The sequence below is a fragment of the Nothoprocta perdicaria genome, unplaced genomic scaffold (assembly GCF_003342845.1).
Source record: "Nothoprocta perdicaria isolate Ctin4 unplaced genomic scaffold, notPer1 scaffold_105, whole genome shotgun sequence".
NCBI classification, from domain to species: Eukaryota; Metazoa; Chordata; class Aves; order Tinamiformes; family Tinamidae; genus Nothoprocta; species Nothoprocta perdicaria.
In genome coordinates, this window is record NW_020454150.1 from 2,370,120 (window position 1) to 2,393,148 (window position 23,029).

At 39.8% G+C, this 23,029-nt stretch overlaps 2 protein-coding genes across 2 annotated transcripts in view; one reads left to right on the top strand and one right to left on the bottom strand.

The window, feature by feature from the left end:
- PPP3CB (protein phosphatase 3 catalytic subunit beta) overlaps positions 1-9,637 on the top strand; it is a 37,210-nt gene extending 27,573 nt beyond the window's left edge. The window contains exons 11-14 of the mRNA XM_026044262.1: positions 66-150; positions 942-1,039; positions 6,213-6,242; positions 7,936-9,637. Of these exons, the coding sequence (XP_025900047.1) occupies positions 66-150; positions 942-1,039; positions 6,213-6,242; positions 7,936-8,114 (392 nt within the window). The 3' untranslated portion in view covers positions 8,115-9,637. The remainder of the gene's footprint in view (positions 1-65; positions 151-941; positions 1,040-6,212; positions 6,243-7,935) is intronic.
- Positions 9,638-10,280: 643 nt separating this feature from the next.
- ANXA7 (annexin A7) lies at positions 10,281-23,029 on the bottom strand. Its single transcript, XM_026044273.1, has 13 exons — positions 23,012-23,029; positions 19,406-19,460; positions 18,525-18,741; positions 18,126-18,233; positions 17,620-17,663; positions 17,002-17,104; positions 16,634-16,728; positions 16,386-16,499; positions 15,397-15,567; positions 13,891-14,061; positions 13,685-13,760; positions 12,691-12,803; positions 10,281-12,326 (listed from the first exon to the last, which is right to left on the bottom strand). The coding sequence occupies exons 2-13, from the start codon at positions 19,457-19,459 to the stop codon at positions 12,204-12,206; spliced, it is 1,389 nt and encodes a 462-aa protein (XP_025900058.1). The 5' UTR covers position 19,460; positions 23,012-23,029; the 3' UTR covers positions 10,281-12,203.

The window sequence follows — 23,029 nt, forward strand, 5'->3', positions numbered from 1 at the left end:
GTTCTATAATATGGTGGCTTGGTGAATACTCATGAGCTTGAGACTCTCTCTTATTCCATTGAAAGTAGGTACAGCTGCAGCGCGGAAAGAAATAATCAGGAACAAAATCCGTGCAATTGGCAAGATGGCAAGAGTCTTCTCTGTTCTCAGGTAATTGCATGATTTCTACATTCTTAAAACCTTCTTTTTATGTCTATGGGGGGGRAAAAAAAGCCTTTTTCAGGATATTAACTGCCATGCATTCTTCATGTAGACCAGTTCTTCAGGTAGACCATCAGAAACTTGTTGTACATGTCTAGGCTCCTTACTGACACTGGAATTTTTGCATAAAGGGTATTTTTAAGTTAACTTTGAGACATGTTTTGGGACTTACAAATTATAGTATCTGATCTTTAACTTAGAAGTTATTTGCTCAGTCCTTTAGCTAAAAGTATCTGAAGTGCAGTATCAAAGTTGTAAAGGAGAAGATCTGGACTCTGTAAAGAGTTTTGTCATACCAGAAAGTGGAAGAGCTTTTTTTCTTGCACTGGTCTAGATCTAGAGATGACATGCTTGCATTTCATTGAAAGGTAGAATTTTCCACATACCATAGTTGCTGAAGGATAATTTTTTAAGTTGGTATTTCCCAAAGCACAGACATTGTTGAGCAAATTGTGATTCTCCCCTCACCACCCGGAGGCATTCAGTACCAAGTTCAAAGCCAGTGAGCCTGCGTGTGAATGAGTGCTCACTATTTGGCTCTGCCTTTGGAAGTCCTAGAGAGTGGGAAGTTGGGTATGGAAGGGAATGATCATCTTCATTCTAAGAATTTAATYTTGAATTTGCATTCAATCTTGATATGCATAAAGCACAAGAAAAGTAGACTTTCACCTCTTATTTTAATACTTCCATTTTTCATAAGCAGATATTTAAGTTGCTGCCGTTGCTTTTTCCTGTACCAGGGAGGAGAGTGAGAGCGTGCTGACACTCAAGGGTTTGACTCCCACTGGAATGTTACCTAGTGGAGTGTTGGCTGGAGGACGCCAGACCCTGCAAAGTGGTAATGATGTTATGCAACTTGCTGTGCCTCAGATGGACTGGGGCACATCTCACTCTTTCGCTAACACTACACATAATGCATGCAGGGAATTTCTGATGCTTTTCAGTTCTTGTCTTAGCGGCTGATACAAGCACAGTGTTATGTGTTAATCAGGCAACGTGAAATGGATACTTAACCAGGGTATAAAACTGAAAGCAAGTGAGTGCAGTAGCATCAGGCCACATTTTTCAGACTTTGAGCTTCCTTAGTTCAGAATTTTTCAGGTGGTGCAGATGCCTCAGGTGGGGTGACCTCACGGATCTGGTAATGGAATCTTACGTTATTTCATCATTACAGATACAAATTTGCAGTGTAATTTTGCATCCTTATTTGTCTGCCTTTGATTAAAATGGTTTTAATACAGAGGTGTTAGTACTTTAGTACTTGAATTGATAACGTCAAATACTTTTTGATGTTAGTATTAACAGCTACAGGCTGCAGAGTTCCATATTACGCTCCATTGTTAGATCAAAATGTGCTGCGTTTTGTACCCTGGTAATTAATGCCAAAGTTTGTTCTCTATGTCGTTTGTCAAATGTTCTATGTATAATTGACCTCCCTGGATTGTCCTTGTAACATGCTGTTTCCTTCCTCTGCAGATGTAGCTGCTTTCTTAGATCTGTCTGTCTCTCTAGGTATAGATGTATGTCTGTATAAGTGTTAAAATTAAACCACTATCCCAGACACTTGTCTGTCTCTTGATGTGGAAGCAATGTTGTAGCACCTTGTTTTTGAGGTTTGCTGCATTTGCTGCTGCACACTGTCTGTGCATTTTGAACAATAATGTACTTGAAAAATACTCAGTAATTGTTATGAAGTCAGTTGAGAATAAAGGGATTGAATTTAAAACTTGTAAATAAATCAAAATAAAAGGGTGTTATTAAGTGTGCATATATTTTTTGCATGAAAATAAAAGAACTATATACAAAATACACCTGTAATCTGGCTCATTGAATACTTTGTAAAAGGTTTTTATTATTTTGTTTGAATCATTGGCTCCTTTTATTTTTTGTAGAAGACCCATAAATGATTAACTAGGTGTAGAGAGAATGTTATGAGCTTGTACCAAACATATTAAAAGGATGAAGTCCAGGTTTGTGTGCACAGTGGTGGAGAACTAAATTATAACAATTTGAAACTGGACTTCATTTCACCGTGCAGCACTCTTAAACATAAGTTATTCAGGACTTTTTATTTGCCATTCTCAGGCTTTAATAGGAAATATAACTGTTAATCTGACCATGGAATTTTATAACCATTGAAAGATTGTGATGTATTGATTAACTGAATAGCATTTTTCACACAATCTATTTTCTAAGAGTAGCTGCTTTTCTCATTTAGTGATTTAGGCTGCTTATTTGAAAATTTTGAATCTTCTGTATAGGATTTTTGAAAACATTTCCCTGCATTTTTCTATTAAATTATCAGAGCTGTTCATTAATGGCTTTGAAACCTGAATGTCACATTTTAAGTCATTTTTCAGTGGACATATAATGTCTGCAAGTAAGTTTATATGTCCAGTGTATGTATGTGATTGTTTTGTGACTGTCTATAATAAGAAATGGTGTATGTTTCTTAATCCATCCAACTATTCCAAAAGCATGTGTTCTAGTTTAATTTGCATCATTTAATAAGTTTAATAAGACACTCTATTACGCCTAAGAGTGAGTCTGTAATCCTCTCATTCACTTAATGGATTTTTATCTATGTTACATGCTAGAGAGGATCAAACTGACTAGAAAATTAATTTTAATGGAAGGCATAGAACATGCTACAATTATTGAAGATGCGAAATATTCAGAAACTATGGAAAATGCTTTTTGGATTATTGTGGGTGTTATTTTCCTTCACTAGAGTTTTTGATGGCAATATTCCTTGATGCATTACATTAATATACCTCATCTGTTTTAGCCATGTTACTTGTTCAAAGTAATTCATGCAAATGTTAGTTCTGCTTAAGTTACAGTAATGTATTTCTTACTGATGGAAAATTTTACTGTGTCAGTCTTCAAAAAAGTAAATTTTTCCAATGATTATGCTCAATTGCCGAGGTAAAAATACAACAAAAATAAGATAAAACTTCACTAAATCATACTTTTCTAAACCACCRCAATATCAGTGAATTTATGGTCTTGGTAAGAATAGGGTCACTGATATTATAATAGGGTTTCTTATTACMAATATGTAGTTAAAGTATATTATAGCACATTGTTCAATATATTATCAGTAAATTAAACTATCCTAGTTTTGAGAAAACAAAATAGGAGTATGGATTGATGCAGTATTCTTCCTTTTCCAGCTGTTCTGTTCACTTGAAGTTCACAAAATTCGCAAATATGTCATGTTTTTTCCAAGAATTAGTGTTTATTTCTCAGTGTTCAATTGGGAAATGGTTTATTTGTACTGTGAAATTGTAAGAAGTGGAGAATATATATGTATGTATTTTGTTAGAGAGCTGAGCAGAAAATTTATCAGTGCAAATATAGGCATAAATGCAAGAATTGCATTTCCTTGCATGTATAATGGTGACTTAGAAAATGTGATTTCAAATTTAGGAAGCGTAATTTGAACCCAGTTTCACATTTTGGGCAGCAAAAATCTGGATGATGAATGGATTTTGTTCTGAGCTATCAGTGCCTGAGTGCAGTTAATCCTTAGTGTCGATAGCATGTTCTGTGCTCTTGGCAGATGCCTCTCCCCTTGAGGAGGTGGTTCCCTTTGCATGGAGCTGGCCCTGCCCTTGGAAGGACCATGGATGCCTTGGGCATAATTCAGAGCAGCGCCACAAGCATTAGCCAGTGAAACACAGCTGTTATGGAAAATTATTGGGCAGGTTCTTACTGCAAAAGAGGTGTCCGAGGGTAAAATAGAAGTTGTAATGCTAGGGAAAGGCCTAAACAAAGACAGATTAAAAAAAAAAAAAGTAATAATGCAAAGCTACATCCCATGGAAGAACAAGTTAGTGTAGGAGTTAGTCAAAAATATATAGCTGCATTTTGGAAAAAGGAATCCAGGTTGGTTTGAGCTTTAGTGTATGAGGATAAAACTAGACTTGCAGCAATCATGGCCTAGGTATGTTTCTATTTTTTAATGTTGGTGTATGGCTTCAGTAATATGTTGCTTGCATAACAGTAGCTAAAATATTGAAGACCATACTTAGTACTGTTCTTTAAAGTATAATTTCCTTGTGACTTATTGCTGGTGATTTATTCCCTGGAATTAAACCATAAACATAYATTTACCAAGCCTCAATCCTGTCAGCAACATATTAAATGCAAACCTAAATTTAAAATTTTAGGTTCTTCCATGGAAGAGGGTTGAATTAGAAGTATTTTCTGTTGGAGACCTTAGTTGCTGCCCTTGCTATCAGAGCAGTAGCAGGACAGTTGGAGGGGGAGCACTAGGATTTTACCTCAGATCTGGCTTTAGTTAAAGCAGGGGGATTTGTTTGTCCCCTGTTTGAGGAGGGCAAAGCCATGCAGTGATTTCCTTGGAACAGTCKTGTTTAAAAATTGCTGGGAAGGTGAGAATTTTCTGAGCAAAGACTTCAGGAATCTCAATTTTGTTAATACAARGTAGTGTTTGTGTTTATTCCTCCCCAGTTACCAGCAAATGGTAGGAACAGGTATTTTTTATGTAGCTTTGTATTTAGATAGCAAACAATGAATTAGTTTTAGATCTATTTTAAAAGGCCAAATACATACTTTCATACTGTACATTATCATAATTTATTTCAATTTGAGAGAAGTTTTTTTTCCATTAAAGTATACATTATTTCAAGTGGCTTTTTAGCTTTAATTCTGGGCTTGCACTTCTCTCTTTAGATTTAGGGGTAGGAAAGGGATTTTTTTTAATTTCTTTTGTAACTTCAACTAAGCAGTTTGTGAAAGTTAAAATACTGCATTCTGCATCTTTTTTAAAGTATTTTTACTACATGTTAATACAATTATCTTTGACTTCTGCTCAGATAGTCTAAAACAGTTATACTTAAAAGGCTAAGTTTGTTTTATGTTTGAAAGAAAATGAGAAGTAAAAAATTGTTTGATTTAAAGAAATCTGTTCTTATCTAATCCCAGGTTTCTTATGTATCTACTTTCCCCATCGTTCACTTTAATACTGTTTTTTTCCTTTCTGTTGTTACCAATTTGCATCAAACAAACAGGTTTAACATTATGTATAGTATCCACTGATAATAAATTATGGGATTAAAGGTATGACAGACTTTAGAGGAGGTAAGAAGTTATTATTGGAATTAGCTACAGTTTACATTTTAAGTGCACATGATTTATTCAGCAAGTCTGCACTAATAAAAGATGATTTTGATAGCAAAGCTTTTATGTAAGGCTTTAGACTTTTTATTGGATTTAAAACCATTGAAAGATCTTACACCTCAGAAATTGCAGCTTTTGTCACAGTTACTTAATTCAAAAAAGCAGTAAGCTGAATTTTTCTCTGTGTTCACGTATATTCATACCCCAAAGGTACGTTAAACGGAGACCTCTTCCTGCTGTGGAAGGAATCGATCTACCTAAATCCTTAATCTTACGAGACTTTGCAAACGTGACTTCTGGAACTGTCCTTTATGGTTGAAATTTCCCAAGTTCAGTTTGTCAGAGATTTAAAAAATATGCAAAACTTTAAGTACTAGTTTAACTTCACAGAGAAAACATAAATAAAGCAAAAGAAATTTTCTTCCTATTAGAACACTGGTAGCTTTATTTATATGGCTTCGATGCTGGTAGTTTTTTGAAGCTCATGAATGTGTTTTGAATAATCAGACATGCAAGTTTCAAATAGTTCCTTTTTAAAAAAAAAAGCCACAACTTTAATATTAGTTGAAGTATTATGCTGCTGTTAAAACAAAATAGGAATGTGTAGTTGAGTAAATGAGGTACTACTTAATTAGTGCTCTTGATAAACTTGTAGTTGATAAATTGTATTAATTAAATTATAGGAAAAGTTTCACATTAGCTAATAAAACAAAACCCAACCCCCTTAGTTACAATTTAAAATTATTGTAACCTAATCTGGCGTAGCATACTATATTAAATTGATCATTGCCTTTTCTGCTATGCGATATTACACTCTTCATCTTTCTCATTCATTTTGCATGCATCTGCTCACTTCTGTACAGCCACTGTAGAGGCAATTGAGGCTGAAAAAGGTATGATCAGAGTCTTTGCCCTTGGCAGAGATCTGTGGTGTCTGGGAGGGAATTCAACAGTACTCTGTGTGGGCTTGTTTTACTTTCAACTTGCACAAGCAGGGATGAATCAACTCTATTGATTCATCCCTTTTACTTGTAACATTCATTTGTAGCTTTAGGATGATGATTACCTGTATTAATATTTTAAAGAGGTTTTTTTCTGTGTTTTTTCTTTTTTTTCAATRCAAAATATGCATAGGTTTCTGTTCTTATTTGTATAACAGCATGTTGTGGTATGTGGTGTTGTCTTGAAATCCTTTGAAATGGTAGTGTTTAATTTTTTTTTTTAATGCATTCAACTGCAGGGTTTTTTCTTCCTTTTTGGGGGGAAAATACAGGGAAGGAGGGTTGTTTATGCATGCCTGTTCTCATAAAATTCGTTATTAATGGCTTCAGACATTGTTTTTTTTTTTTTTAAACTTTCCATAACACATCTGGTAGTGCAAAACGTATAAGTACAAGGTTTGCTTTTCCTGTAGATTGCTTTTACATAATTTGTTGACCAAATTTGCTTCCCRTATATAAGCCAATCTGCCAATAAGAGGCATATTAAATTCTATGGATTATCAGTGCTGCTGCTGTACTAAAAAAAGTTGCTGTATATACATCCTTGGTTAGTGCCGCTGACTAGAATGCCATCAAATTACTTGCTATTCAGATTATTCAACTTTAGATTGTCCTTGACATTTTTTCATAGATATTTTAATTGCTGCTCAGTTTTAAGCGAAGTGWATGACGAACAGCATAGCAATTGAGAGAGAGCAACCTCAGTGCGTTCCCAGATTTGGTTGCAAAGCACCATTTAATGACTGTGTATCTGCTTTTTTAATTAAGGGAGCCAGATCTTTACAAGTTTAACACCAGACCGTATTCTGTTCTCACACACGTGTGCAGGGAGCWCTGTAGCTGTGTGTGTAAACATGTCTTAAATCTGCAAACAGTAATTTTGTCCCGGACACTTCAGTACCACAATGTGGTCAACCATTTTCAGGTCTAAATGTAACTGCAGACCTCATGCATTCAAATAAGTAGTAGCAAAACAATACTGTAAATGCACGGGCATTTACATGATGCCCTTTTCAAGTGCAGCGCTACCCCGGTGGCTGTGCTTGTGTCCCTTTCAGCCATCCACGCGACTAGCGCAGACCGTGACCCGTATCCCGCAGTTTTGCCCGCATGGAAACTGCGGGATGAGGCCGCGTGTGCAGGACGTAGCTCTGCTGCTGTCTCCGTGGCTCTGCTGCTTTGCCTCCCCTGCACTTGCTGTGCTGCTTAGGTCTTAGAGCCGYCACCCCAGGGCCCATGGGGACGTCCCGTGAAGCCCCACGCACCCAGCAGCAAAAGCAACTGGTGTCTCTAGGATTGGTGGCCCTGTCCCTAGCYGGGCAGAAGCAGTCAAGGAGCTCGAAGCCCCTTGATTCCTCCTTGCAGAATGTTTGCCTTGCTCTGTCCGTTTGTCCCAAATCGAAATCATGTTTGCCACTGAGCGTTTCAGGAAGGCAGATTAGACAAGCTTTTACTAATACAGATACAGAGCCATAAGTTTCTTTGGCTGATTTCTTACCTATTTTTAAAAATCATTGATTAGAAAAAGTATATGCTTTCATTTTCTTTTTCCATTACTGACATTTCAAATTTGCATTTTGTTAAGCAATACGAGGATTCTCTCCGCAACATAAAATCTGCAGTTTTGAAGAGGCAAAAGGTTTGGATAGGATCAATGAGCGAATGCCGCCCAGGAAAGATGCTCTTCAGCAAGATGGTATTAATACTATTAACACAACAAATGCCAATGGAAACAATGGAACTGGCAACAACAATGCACAGTGACCACATCAGCTTCTGGTTTACTCACTTGTGTCTTGCCTGAGAATTCCTCCCTTACTGCTTTTTGATGTGACAACAGATGGAATAGCCAGGGGGATCAGTCAGAGTGACTCCTTAAAGTGAGGTGGGAAACCACCGAGCTCGGCTCTGCTGACGAGAAACCCTCCTGCTTTCGAGACAACAGCCCCTCTCCTGGCGTGTGAGCCGACGTGCTGGAGCGCCCTGCCTGCGCTCCCGGCAAATCCATCGCTGGCTGCTGAATCCTGACTTCGCGGAAACGATTGGGCTGTTATCACTAAAGCACATCTAGACTTAGCATCTTATGCTTGTCGTTGTCAACACTTTTAAGTTTACAAATGGGGTTTTTTAGTAGTGCTAGTTTGTTTGTTTGTTTTGTTTTGTTTTTTTTTTTAAATCAGAATTTCAAGTACAACCCTAAGAGCTAACTATTTATTAATGGACATTGGTTTCATGAAATGTCTTTAAAACGATAGGTTAGAATGGTCTTAAAATATCTGAGGCTGCGAAACTGCATTTTAAATAGACAGGAAAAAAAATGCCAAAAAAAAAAAAAAAAATCTCGGTCATTCTGTAAAATGCTGACCTCAGGTTTACTCCTTAGATGTTGCTAATATTGTATTCACTGTATTTTTTAGTTATGGCTTATCAGAAGATTTCTATGTAGGAATGTTTATTACTTGAACACAGATTTAAAAAAAATATTTAATTTAGAAACTTTTTGCCCAGCTTTTTCAAGACTCCTCCCAACCTTGAATTTAAAAAAAAGAATATTATATATACTAATTTTAAAAGTAAGAAAAATATGGAAATGTTAATTTTAAGGTACTTTTAATTGAACTTTGTACATTATGTCTAAGTAAATTTTGATTCATATCAAGTCTGTAAAGCTTGGCATTGTATTTTGTGTATGCATGTTTTCATTTTGCAGATATTTAATATATAGACCTATGATGTACATCTATAGGTTATGTAGATGTTATGGGTACTTTTAGTTTATTGTGAGTATTACGGTTGCATAAATAGCTAATAATCACTGGCCTGAGTAGCTGCAAGCTTTTTATTATTTTTAAATCTGTAAAGGAAACTGAAACTGTATTGGACTTACTTTCTGTTTAGGCAAAGCAGCGCGTAAGCAATTGCTCTGTTCAACTGCTAAGGCATTAGTGGAAGTGTAAACTCGAGACTGCATGTATTTGGTATCTACAGGACTGCTTGGTTAAAATAAAAATTGAAGCCCTGTGCTGATTTGTTCACGAATAATGGACTGTACTGATCGCCACTGTACTTTGTTAAATATTTTGGCATTTGCTACGTGTCCTTCTCATCCCCTGGAACACAACTTGAAACTTAAGTTCCCTAGAGTTCATCTCCTTTTTTTGTTGGCCATAAAGTACGATCTGTACATGCCCCTGTCTAAGTTGGAAATTTTATGCATGTTCTGAACTATTCAAGTATTTTATAAACAGTAGCACACAATAAATTTTGTGCATGGGCTGCGGCTCCTATCATTGTGTATTGGTTTTATTTGGAATACTTAGGTCTAATCTGACCCAGAGAACTAGATAGAAATTCAAAATTTGAGCTAACAAAAATTCTGAAAGTCAGGTTGTGGCTTGCAGAGAATTAGCATGTAATGTAAATGACAGCCAATTAGGGTGCTATAGGTCTTTTGTTTGTTTTTGCTTTTGAGCTCTTTCTCATTAAAGAAATCAAATTTCATTTTTACCAATTAAAAATTCTCAGAAATTAGATTTAATTCTCAGCATTTTCTGCTAAACTGGACAAGCCTGGAAGGGCAGTGTCAGCAGGTTCTGCAGAAAGGATGTTCTTAGTAGCTCTGTTCTGTTTCTAGTTTTGAGCATTGAAGACACCAAGTGAAATTATTTAGGTTGCTTTTTGGGTGAGGGACTACTGCTTGAAGTTAGTGCAGGTATTATTTGATTTAGTCTTTTCTGGTATAGTCTCTTAAGTATGAGAAGCTGCTGAACAGGATGAGAATGAGGATGAAGCAAGATGATAATTGTAAGAAAGTGATACACTATTGCTATTTGAGTTTTAATATTTGATTTTACTTTATTGTAGACGCATTTTAATTGGAAACAATATTCTTAAAGCCTGAGTGCAGAAGACCAGCTTGTACAATGGTAAGTTTTTCTTTTCCTTTTTGTAAAGCACAGTCATATTAGTGAGCCATATAGTCTTTGCATGATGTTGTGTTAAAGCAGAACAGTAGGTGCAACGAAAGATTCACATGATGATGATGATGGTAMCTTTCTCCTTGCCAGTGCTAATGGATGATTTCCCAGCTCTCTTAAAACAGTATTTTTCATGATTTCATGCATAGTTCTGATACTTTTTGCTGCTCTTTCTGAAAGGTGGAGTCTGGAGCTGTCTCTAATTCTTGCATGGTTGAAGAGCAAAGATGATGCCCTCCCTCCCAGAAAACRGTAAGCGCCAGGCCCTGCTTGCTCTGTGCTTTCAGTGTTACTGGGAAGGAGAAAAAGCTCCATGTGCCATGTGCTGCTCCGGGTGAGAGAACAACTTGCTGCCACACGAGATGTAGCCGGTTCCTGGTTTCATTGGAGCAGTGAATGCTCTTCTGCCTCGCAGGGGGCTCACTGGACGCTGTGTGGGTCCTGGGGAGATGTGTCCCTTCCTCTTCAGGACTCGTGCGTTCAAACATTATCTGCTGCCACTTATCTGTATGCACAGGCTGGCCCCAAGGTGCTGCAGGAGTGAGCAGGGTTTTCTCAGCTTGGTGAGGGCTTGGTGCTGCTGAGGAAACTTGCTGCCACCTGCTGAGCCARGCAGGCAGAAGCAGCCTCGCTCCTGCCTAGGTATGCAAGCTTAAACTTAAAAGCTCGCCATAAAACAGATGAATGGCATGATGAAATACAGCCCGAGTTATCTGTTTTCTATAGTGGTGGGATGCATGAGCCAGACTTCAGCACTTTGTTTTGAATGATAAATAAATGGGAATATTTTTATCCACACATAAAAAGATGTRGATATGCTACTGTGCTTTACTTATTAAACACTAAAGTACATTCGTAACTTACAGGGAAATTTGCTCAAGATGGAATAAACAATTTAAGAGAATCTTGGTCAAGCTTGGAAATGTATTTGACACAGTGACTACTTACTCCATCTCAGCAGTGATCCATGTCACATCGAGTGGAATGTGTTCTTGTCCACTGAATGTACTTCTCTCTTGTCCCTATTTAGACTATTAATTTGACTAARCACATTTAAATTGAAAGATATTTCTAAGTTTTACATCAGAAAAAGTTCCATTTTTATTGAAGAACATTAATATAAATTACTTTTTTGTATAGTAAATTTGACATCTGTTTTATAGAATCCTTTTTGTCTTACAGTTGTGAAAGGGTTGCTTACTAGAATTAACTAGTATTTTAACTGCTTTCATTTGAAGATTTAATAAAGATGGAGTTTTAGTGTTTTTATGAGGATGCCTTACAATACTAACCTAATTCGATAACTATTTTGCTAGAAATGTTAGGACATACCTTACAAGCTGCTGGACTTCAAGCTCCCGATAAATTTATAGGTGGAAGTCAGAAGCAGTTTTGCTTTCTAAAAAACAACTCAAAGCTGTTTGTTGCATTAAAGAGGGATGCTAGAGAATGGGGCTGGGTTGTTGTAAAATACTTTATATCAAAGCCTCAGTCTTCTATGTCAGCTTAGCAGGAAACTTTAGCTATTTCAGTAAATATGCTGGATATTAGAGAGTCTTCTGAGAGTTCGTTTAATGATGCAGGAGCTGGGCAGAGAGGAGGGTGTTTTGTCTGGGCTAAAAGCACYAAGGTATAGGACTAGTAGACAAGATACATCTTTTATTGCACAATAAAGAATATTATGTGCTGTAAATTAAGGCAAATATAAGTGCAAAAAGCTTTTCTGAATAATCAAGAAGGCATTTTTGATTACACGAAGTTTAAAATTATTCTTTTACACATGGATAGTCAGTGGCTGCATAAAACATGCTACACGTCCTTAAGTTTCTTTAAAAAAAAAAAAAAAAAAAAAAAAAAAACAACAACATAAAATCTTCTATTGACGAACAATTGCCAGCAGCAAACGCCGGTAATCACCACTTGTATCGCTTGATATCATTGTGGCCAAAGTCTTCTGATACATTTGTGCAAACATCTGTTTAATTTGCACAAGGTCAATCTATGCAAAGAAGGGGAAAAAAAAGGTCAGAAAGCCTTGAGCATATATTGATTTTAACTCCCAGTCTCCCTGTCTCTCCTCTCCCAAATGTTACCGTGGTACCCCAGTTTGGGTAGYTAGACCTTTAAAACTCAGATGTTCTTCTGCTTAATTGCAGAAACCACCACAAATAGGGAGGAAAGGGAACAGAGATGAAAGTACTAGCCAGAAATAATTATTGCATGAAATCTTTAAACCAGATTGTTCATCAGTTTTGAGCAGAATAAAAGCTTCAGTGCAAATAATTATTTGCACAGCTTTTAGCTGCGTGGGAAATCTACATCCAAAGTCTTTGTGTTCTGGAGAGGAGGAGAGAGTTTCTTACCTCGCTGCGAGTGACTACGATTCTGATAAGTGTAGAATCATCCGTGCCAGCTCCTTTCATGGAGTAATAAAGTCTTTCTGCAAAAAAGGCTGGACGATTTAAAGCACATTGCACTGCAATAAAATTAATTGTTAAGATTAGTTCCAGTACTGCGTGCTGTGTGGTGATACTTGGCAAGATCCATTCAGGACTTTTACTGTGGACAGCCACAGCTAGGTGTTGGTAGAGATCCTGTTGTGGTGGATAACAGGAATTGTTTATAGAGTTGCGTTTGGTTTCTAGCTGACCAAGTAGTTCCATTCCTAGAAAAGTTATCATTATTAATAGCTAGCTTTTCTGGAAGAGCTTCTTAAAGTTTGATGAAGCCATAATTCCTAAATATGAATTTAAATACTTCTTCTCCTTGGATAACCAGCAGCAGTTATCTGGATAATAGGAGGATAGAAGGTTTTTATTTATGCTCCATTGCTAGAGTTTCATAAATATAGATACAGATGTATAAAGTTTTTGAATAGATCTTGTTTCAGTTAGACTTTTCACATCCAAACACAGGCCTCCATTCTCTTCCAAGACCTTCAGAGCTGAGTTTTTCCAACAGAACTCTTTCATACAATATGATCTGAAAAATTTGGTTTAATTCAGCAGTTTCCTACCAATCATAGCTACAGAAATAGTGTCATCCTCGTAAGTATTCGCAGGACTGATTTCCACAGAGTACTGGTCACTTTTCTGCACTATTAGTAAATCATGCTATGTTTCAAATGTTTCACTGTTATAAGCCAGGAAAATGGATGAAATGAATGGTTATGTTCTCCAATTAGGTTCGAAGGGAGTAATTTGATTAATCAAAGTTACTTTTCTGTTAGCAGATTCTCAGATTATGCTTTTGTTTTCTATATGACCAGCGCTGAATTGCATCCTCCTGAATAATGTTAAGAAGGGAGTGATCTTTGAATCCCTAAGGGGTAACGGGAAGGAAGAACTTATCACTTACAAATAGCCTTCAAACCACGCTCCACATTTCCAGAAAATTCTCGGTCAATGCTGCTTAATAAATCCCGATTAGCAATCTGAAAACAAGTGACATTAATATGTGGCTAGTGAAATGCAATAACAAATGGATCTTTAAATCAAAATACACTGGCCAAATTGAAATCAAAATACATCGACACTGATTTGTCATCGGTGCCAGGCTCCTACCTTGGAGTATGCTTCAACTGTTGCTTTCAATTGAGGAAAACTTCTGCTTGCCAGAACCATGTTAAAGCAAGACTCATCAGTCCCAAGCTTTCCTTCACCTGCTTGGTACAGACGCTGAGCGTCTTCCTGAGCTTTCTGATAATCCACAGTTTGATTCTCATCCCGATTACCCTGAAGCAAAGACATCAGTCTAGTCATTTTTCAGGAACTGTACTAAATTCCCTTATTCCCTTAATAATATAAACTTTCTCTTCATTTGCTTCTAGGCTTCAAGTTGCAAGGAATCTCCCCAAATGAACTAATGAATTACCTTACAGAATATGCACATCTCAGCTCGCTCAGGTCTTCTGTTAGGAATTTGCTCATTTCAAGTAAGAATGCCTCTAGAAAGCACGTGCTGTAGTTGTAATGTGGCAGCAGAGCTTCTGTGACAGTTTATGTGCTTTGAGGTTTGTCTTTTTGCTAACTGATGCATGGATAGATATTGCTAAACATTATCGGTCAAGTAGGCTTAATACATAACTCTCAAGTACTGTGGTACCTATAGTGGTGATTATATTATTTAAATTGATGTGGTTGTCAGTTACTGTTAAGTACTGCATTTATCAAAATAAAAATTAGTGGCATGAGCTTCTCAAGTTTTGCTTTCTTGTGGATTTTGACTTTTTAATCCTAGTGAAGAGCTGACCTCTCACTAAGGTAGAGGCAAACAAGACTGGGAAGTGTCCCAAATTCCAGCAGTGAATGGACAGGATCATTAGAGAAATATGGGAAGATGTATTTGCTGCAGATCTCTTCCTAAACACTGTTGTTCCTATTCTTTAACCAAAAGAATCCTAGTATAATTGGGCTCCACCATTCACTGGACTTCATTAGTAGCACACACCCAATCCCAGTGATCTGAAAAAGGGAGGCTCTCCTGTGACGTGGCCGGTAAGTCTTGGCCTGCAGTGCCTCTTAGCTTATTTGGGGGGGTATTCTGCACACCATAAAGCTAATCCTATTGGATACACCCAAATGATGAAAGAATATATGTATATTAAAAAATACACACACAAAAATATACATCAGCATGTGGGAGCTTTTCTTCTAGTACCATTTGATGACATAACAAAGCTTTGTTTGCATAACAAAGTATTTCAAAAATACATTCTCTGAGGTGAACACAGAGTTCTTAATTAGGTCACTCAGTTCATCACAGATTTCTAAATGAGAAATATCTCTTTCCCTGAAGAGGGATTAAAGGGTCTGATCTGGTCAGARRGGAAGAAATTAATGAGCCAGTGCTRATTTTTTATAGAACGTGACTCAGGCTAAGTCTGCAGAGGCAATTCATTTATGGAACAATTATGAATATATGCTAAGTCAGACTGTTCACCATTACTGTACCAAAAAATATATAGATAGATATCTATAGATAATATATATATCTTTATACAGATGTCTGTATATATTTTACACACACACACACACACACACACACAGAGGAGAGAATATAAAGCTCACTTGGCACATGGATATCAATAATCGTTCAAAGTGTCCTGAGGTGTCAGATCTGATGTCGTGCTCGAGGTCTCTTCCAAATTCTGATTTATAGCAGTTCACTATTTCTCGAATTTCCTGGTTTGTTCTTGTGCAAAGGATCTCGATCAGCACCCTCTCCTGAGTGCCGGCTCCCTGCAGACACAGGAAAAGGTGGCACGCTGCAGAGCACCTCCTACTCGGGTATGTTTAATGGTGAAAAAAGCCTCATCTACAGGGTCACACCAGCACCCTTCCAGTGTGAATGCACTGTCTTCTGTATAATTAAAATGGAATTAAGATTTCTGAAACATTCAGTTCTGCATCTGTTTAAAAAATATCCACATAATATGCTTCCATAATGATGGTATCAGCCAAATTTAACTGAAAGATGATATAGGAAGGAGATAAGTTCTTTGACATTCGTATTCTGGGAGTGTGCTGGAGCAAGGTAAAGAATTATGGTAGCCCTTAATGCAGATACAAACTTAAGCAAATACACACTTAAATCCTTCTTTACTCAGTTTACAAATGCATTCATGATGCAAAATGTGGCTGCCTCCTCAACACGGAGCACCAGCAGGAGCTTTCCAATGATGCTTTACTGTCCCCAGAACAGAAAGTGACTGGTTTTTATTTCACATCATGTTGGCATGGCCACCTCTACTCAAGCATAGACAGCAATGGATTTATAGGGGATCCCTCTCCAGGGAACTTTTAAGCAGTGTAATAAATGAAAAAAGGGCAAGAATGGCTGTTGCCATTCATCATCTGACCAGGAGAAAATATTCTTTTAGCATTCTGCTGAGAACACTGAATATTTTAGAAATATTTTCAAAACCCAAAACCTTGTTCCTAGCAAGGAGGAGGTGGTTACCTTCAATTTATACACTTTTAACTGCTCCCCAACTTACTTTTCCTAGATGAGCATTTTAAGATGGTTTTAACCTACTTGGTTCACAGTAAAACTGTACCTTCATTGCATGACGTAAACTCCAGGCATCATAATAGGTGCGAGGCATGAAAAGGGCTAGAATCAGTTCTTCCACGTTGCCACTTAATTCAGACTTCAGGTCCTTAATTAAATCCTGTCCAATTACAAACACAAGAAGGGAGTCACAATATGGGTGCAGCAAATTGATCAGCAATTGCTTGAAGGGGCAGCTGCAGCAGCAGCTGGATTACGCCTTCGTTTACTGAGTCACAAAGCTAGTGACCATACCTTGCCATACATAGTCTTGAAAGCTGCCTTGATCTTCTGCCTCTGATCGTTGGAGCGGTTCGCTACGACGTCGATGATGGCCTGCTCGTCCGTTCCTTGCAAACAGAAGGGCAGTTGTACTTCAGAACTCAGTAACTCTCCAAGGCTGTCCAGTTTGTAATTATGCATTTTGGCATAGTTAGACAAATGCATGACTAACATATCTTTTTTTTTTCAACCAACTTAACTTATTCTGCCAAAGAACCCCAGTAATTTTGACTCAGAAGCTCAAAGGAAAAAACATATGATTAAATAAAAACTTGGGAAAGAAAATGGAATTCACACACTAACTAGCTCAGTAGAAATGTAAGTTTCTGTTATGTACTTACCAAACCCCTTCATAGCTTTGCGCAAAATTTCTGCATCCCTTCCAGCATCAAAGTTTGGAGCAGCTTGAATTGTGCCTTGGGTACACTGAACTGCTGCTGCAGGCTTAGAATAAGAAAAGCATGTAGAGCTGGTTATTCTTCACAAAACAGATTTGCATTGAAACTTTCCAGTTTCAGCTGGAGGAGTCCTAAGAAAAGCTGGTCACTCTGTAAGCTGTTTGATAAAACTGGACCAGTTTATAATCTTTGATATCCACCAAACTTTGTGGGAAAAGCTATACTAAATTGCCTGTATGCAACTATGATTGCTTAAATGTAGTTATGTTTTCAAACTGCAGATTAGAAAGGAGTAAATCTAAACCCTAAATCTAAAAATTGCAGTAGCAATGAATTACTTTTCTTTGGGCCATTTTTTTTTGCCTTTAACACAAAGCCCCAGTGAATCCAGGAGGAAGTACAATCCTCTATTCCATGTGTCCTCCCCATGTCCCGACCTTCTGTCCCTAGCTTCCTCCACCCAACCAGCTGTGAATACACTGCTCTGCCAACAGMTCTAAAAAGGAGAGAAAACTACAGAAGCCAGAGAAGTTTGATTGTAAAAGAGGAAACAGCACATACCGGGCCAGGCATTGGTGACGGTGTTTGTCCMCCACCATATCCTACTGAAAAGAAATTCAGAAACAAGATGAAAGGAATTATGTTTCTTATTACTATGTAAATGCTATCTAATTGAAAATACAACCATTTATTGACTTGCTAAGTGACAGCTGTGGCAATGCACAACCCCCCAATTTCCTAAGTAATGAAACTTGTAATGATCAGCTCTTCACCTTCAGAAGGTTGCCAAGTGTAAGCTGCAGAAGTGTTCGGGTATGAACATCAACAGAGCAATGCTAGAAATGCTGAATTTAACGATGCCGTGGTAGCTGGTAGGATCTCTCCCCATTAAATGTTGGTATCCTTGATGTACCAGCTCTTGTCCAGAAAGATGGCAGGGCATGTACAGCATCTGAACCTCACCAGCTAGTAGCGAGGGCCTAATCCGTAACTACCCATCTTGGAGTATCTTGCTGCAACTCTGGATGCTTAAAATTTCTTCCCGAGGACAGGGAAACGCCRCATACCTGGGATCTGCGCGGGTCCGCCTCCAGCATAGCTTTGGGCCGGAGGCTGCGGGAAGCCACCGAAGCCGGGGGCAGCGGGAGGCACGCCAAAGCCGGGGCCCGTAGGAGCTAGGAGGACAGGAGAGACTTTAGCACGCTTCGTTTTACCCATCAACTGGGCTACTGATCAGAATCAGAAAAGAGATTAATGGCAACCTATGACTTCTTTTCTCTGTCTTTGCAGCGGCCAGCAACCCAAAGGCATGAAGGTATCAATGAACACGTATTTACTGCTGCACATCAGTCTGTCTGGCTGTCTAAATACTACCACCTGAAGTGATTACTCAACACATCTGTTCTTCACACCTCGTACCAAGCCCAGGGAGCGGCTACAACAGAGCTGAGCCCGCAGGACGTTACCTCCAGGGTAGGCCGGCATTGCTCCTGGCTGCGGCACCGCAGGGTAGCCCCCTGGCGCGGGGTAGCCCCCCGGCGCGGGGTATCCTGCCGCGCCAGGATAGCCGGTGCTCGGCGGGGCCGCGGGATAGGCCCCCGCTCCCGCCGGCGGGTATCCTCCGGGAACGGCCGGATAGGAGTACTGGCCGGCGGGCGGGTAGGCAGACTCTTGGCCTGTTGGCTGAAAGGAAAACGGGCTGTTTGTACCTCTGTTAACAGGACCTTAGGGTAAAACCGCTCACGCTACCAAAACGTATGTGTACATAATACCATGATCAGGCTAAGCACGTGAAGCAGCCGGAGCAGAACTCACAGGGCCTGCATGGGAGGGCTTCCCGACGTGTCCCCCTGGTTGKAAAAGCCCCTGCACCAGCTCAGAGACTGCTGCAGGGGGAGGCAGCTCTGCAGGCTGCTGCCCCATCCCCTTCCAGAGCAGAGCCAGCAGAGCCAGCTCAGGAGTTCGATGAGGTTGCTCGAGGCCRTGGCAAGTTTTGAACTTGAAGTCTCCGAGGAGAGTGACTCCACAGCCTCTCTGCTTCCACAGTTCAACCATGCCGGTGCGGACAGGGTTTTCCTGAATCCCATTACAATTCCCCTTGCTGCAGCCCGCGCTTGCTGCCTGCTGCTCTTTCACACTGCACCTCCGAGAAAAGCCCAGTTCTACTTCCCCTGCTCATCTCAAATGTAAGGTCATTGTCAGGGATGTGGGGATGAAAAGCAAGAGCATCATCTACAGGGCATATACCTTGTGTGAACTGACAGCTGGTATTTACACAGACACAGCAATGGGTATTCACAGCATATAAATATATTAGGCATGCAACACATCTAAGAACCATACTTACAGGATAACCAGGGAAAGCAGGATAGCCTGAAGGGGGATAACCTGGGTATGACATTCTGGAAAAGAAAGAGATTTTCACTTGAACAGTACTACATATGAGTTTGTAGAGTTGTTTGCTTGCTAATTAATTACCCGTTATATCATTTGTTAATACGTTTAGTATATGCAGTAGTGCTCAGGAGTACTTGTAAGCTACTAACCCCATAAAAACTTTCCTTTCTTTACACAGATGGCAAGCAAACTTGCAAGTAGCAAGCAGGATTCAGAAGGGAAGTATCATCAGTTCTCTTATTACCTGCCATCCCTGCTTAGGGTAAGTTAATTACCCTATAAGAGGCTTGAACCTCCACAAAGAATTCTGCACTACAGGGTTACGGACCTTGAGATGCTTGAGGCAGTGCAGAAGTGGGGCCTTTTCCAAGTCTAACTCTTCTGTTTCTGCTCTGGCATAGGGCTGGTGTAGTAGCATAGATCTGGCATAGTAGCATCCTCCCTATTGCTGTGTAAAAAGGTAATTTGCTAGAAATGTGGTTTTCATTATTAACTGCTTTTGTCTACAGTTATGAAATAGATATATGCACTGTTAAACAGTGAACAATAATTAGAAAGATCAAATAATTTGATTAAAACGAAGAGTAGAATAATGCTTACATTGTGCAATTTGCAAGGAAGCTTAGGGCTGGTTATCTGAATGGTTATCTGAGACAGCCCCAAATCAGAATGAGATTACTTGGAGCTTAGAAGCCAGCCAACAAAGGGCAGTTTTGGAGGTTAAAAACAAACACACCATAAATCAGACCGGCTGTTACAAGGGCATGATCAGACCAGGCTTACTACCAAATCATAACTGTGTGCTCAAGCATGGGAGGGCCAGGGTGACTCACCAACCTCATTTCATTTACTTTGAACTTTGAGTTGCTTTCAGGATTTCACATCCCTCTGACTCCTACTAAACATAAGAAATGACTCTGTAACCAACACGGACCCTCCTGCAGAATCAAACTCCACCACACGGTGCTAAGTGCACCATTAAAACGGTGTGTGAAGATCTGAATTTTAATCCCAAGTGGATATGTAAAAATAAGAAAACTATATAAATATCAGTTATGCTGCTAAAGGCATTTAAAGCTGTCAGCATAATGGAAACTTGCATGAAAGGCATGCAAGAAATGGGAGGGAAAGTTCAGGCAAAAGACAGATGCCTACTTTTTCAGCATGCATGAATCTCATCATTGAATTGACTCTTCTGCCAAAATCGTCCTCCTAGATGGGAAACATTCACATTTCTTGCATAAGGGTCATTGGAGAGGGAAAGCGGGTGGAAAATGTGCAGGGRTGGAGGGATCCCTGCACAGAAACCACCTTCACATCCGCTCTGCTTAGCCTGAGCTGGCAGACACTGGTGAGGGGCTGCTCGGGCTGGGACAGGAGGATCACTTCTCTGCTTAAAGACCCTCGGGCTGCTATTTTATCATCTCTTCCTGAACAAGGGTGAGTTGAACCTCTTTGCAAGTACTCTGTGCAGCTGTTTACTTCCAAATATTAACACCCTTGTGCTTGAACAGAATAATGAACCCGGAAGCATCAGAGAGTAAACTCAGTTTGTCAGCTTCCAAAACACTCCCCATTTACCCCCAAATCTTATCTGCCATACCCAGCATTATTTCATTTGTGTAGAAAAAAATCTGTTTCCTGACAATACGTCCCATTTTTAATAGAGGGACTCAAGAGAGCAGGAGTGGAAGAAGACAGGGCTCAGCCATGTTTCCATTCATTTGGACAGAGTTTCAAGGTCATTTGCCCACCTAATGAACACTTAATGGCAGAAGGATAAACCATGTTAATGCTGACCAGGAAGATGCCCCCGATGAGGGAYGGGAAATTATTTCCTTTATGTTCATAAGACAACACATACCTTATCTGCACAAATCAAGGGAAACGGGATAAATAAGAAAGGACACAATACAGCTAATGATTGTTCAGTGTTTATAGGTATTCCCTGAACCAAAACATAGATCTGAAAACAGTATTCTTATTATGGCGTACCATGAAGGCAACAGTTGTTTAGAGAAGTAAACATCCCAGAATTAATGCAGAAAACATTCAAAGTGAGGGTACATTAGTTCAAGTAAACGATGAGACAAGCCTTTAGAAAAGTACAACTGTGTTAAACTAAAGCTGAAAGTGTAATAGTTTTACAACTCTCACTTCATAAACAACTTGAATCATCTCTTAAGTGGTTTTTCTAAATGCCTTAAGGGAGAACAACAGGTGAGGTTAATTTTAAATCTAAGCTATAATCATAAACACTGGTAATTGTTATTTATTTCCCTAAGAAACACCTTAAACCAATACCTGTAGCAATATTTATTATTAACAGCTACTTGAATTGACTTCAACAACACATTTCTTCTGCTGTTTCTGTTACTTAATTCTGGTTGCAAACTCCTTCCAGGAGTTTCAATAAGCCACATTTCCTTTTGATTTTGCTCTTTGTTCTTCCTGCTTGGATAGAGTCGGACGTCAGCGCTGATGCAACACAACGCAACACAAATTAAATCAAAAAGCTGATTTTTTTTTAACATCATTTAATTCAACTGAAGCTGTGTTACTAAGCAGAGAGGGCTGCTCAGCCTGCACAGCTTGCAGTGCAGAGGGGAGCACTTCCACTGCGCTAAAATGCTTTTCAAAGCCAACAGCTGGTGCCTGCAACTCAGCTGTTACTGTACATTTTAACTTGTACAATAAATGGGACTCAGCAAGGCTTTAAGCATATTGAACTACACCAAAGTTTAGACTTTGGAGTAAGATCATTTGTTTAAGATGAACGTTTCCAACATTTCATTTTCAATCAAAAAGTTATCAAAACTATCTCATATTTCTGATTCTTACTGAAGAATTCCTGAAACAGCTCTATGTGTACATATGTGCTCTTCAGMAGATAAACATTTACTATTGTGTGATTTAGTTTATCAGCTGTAAGTCAGCTCCTTCCCCAGCACGCAGCCCTGTTTATCTCGGTGCATCCCGAGGGAGAACTGAGGCTCTGCCGTTACTACTTTTACAACCGAAGCGAGAGCCCATGAGCACTGGAACTGATTCACTTTTTCCACCCGGGTCTCCTCGGCGCAGTCACGCGAAGCGGCTCCGCACTGCGCAGACCTGGGCCATTTAAGCCCTGCCCAGTGAGTCACCAGGTCGCCCGGCCGAGTGCGCTTCGGGACGTTTAAAAGCCGTCGCAGGGGTCGCTCGGCGGCTTCGCCCTTTCCYGGGGGCGCTGAAACGGCCCCGCGAGGCTCGGGGCGGCGCCCGCGGCCGTTGCCGCCGCGCGGCGGCCGTTACCGCCGGCCGTTACCGCCCCCCGCCGGGGCGCGGCGGCCGTCCCGGAGCGGCGGCTCCTCGCCCCTTCCGGCGCTGCGCGGGGCAGGGCGGCAGGTAGAGAGTTACCCAGTCCCGCTGTCGCGGCGGGGGCGCGAGCCTCGGGACGCGGCTCCGGCCGGGCACCTGCCGCTTCGCGCGGCGGGGCGGCCCGTGCAGCGGCTGCCGCGCTGGGCTGGGCAGGCGCGCGGGCCCGGCTGCCGTGTCCCCCGCCCCCGGCGCCGCTCACCTGAACGGAATTGCGGAG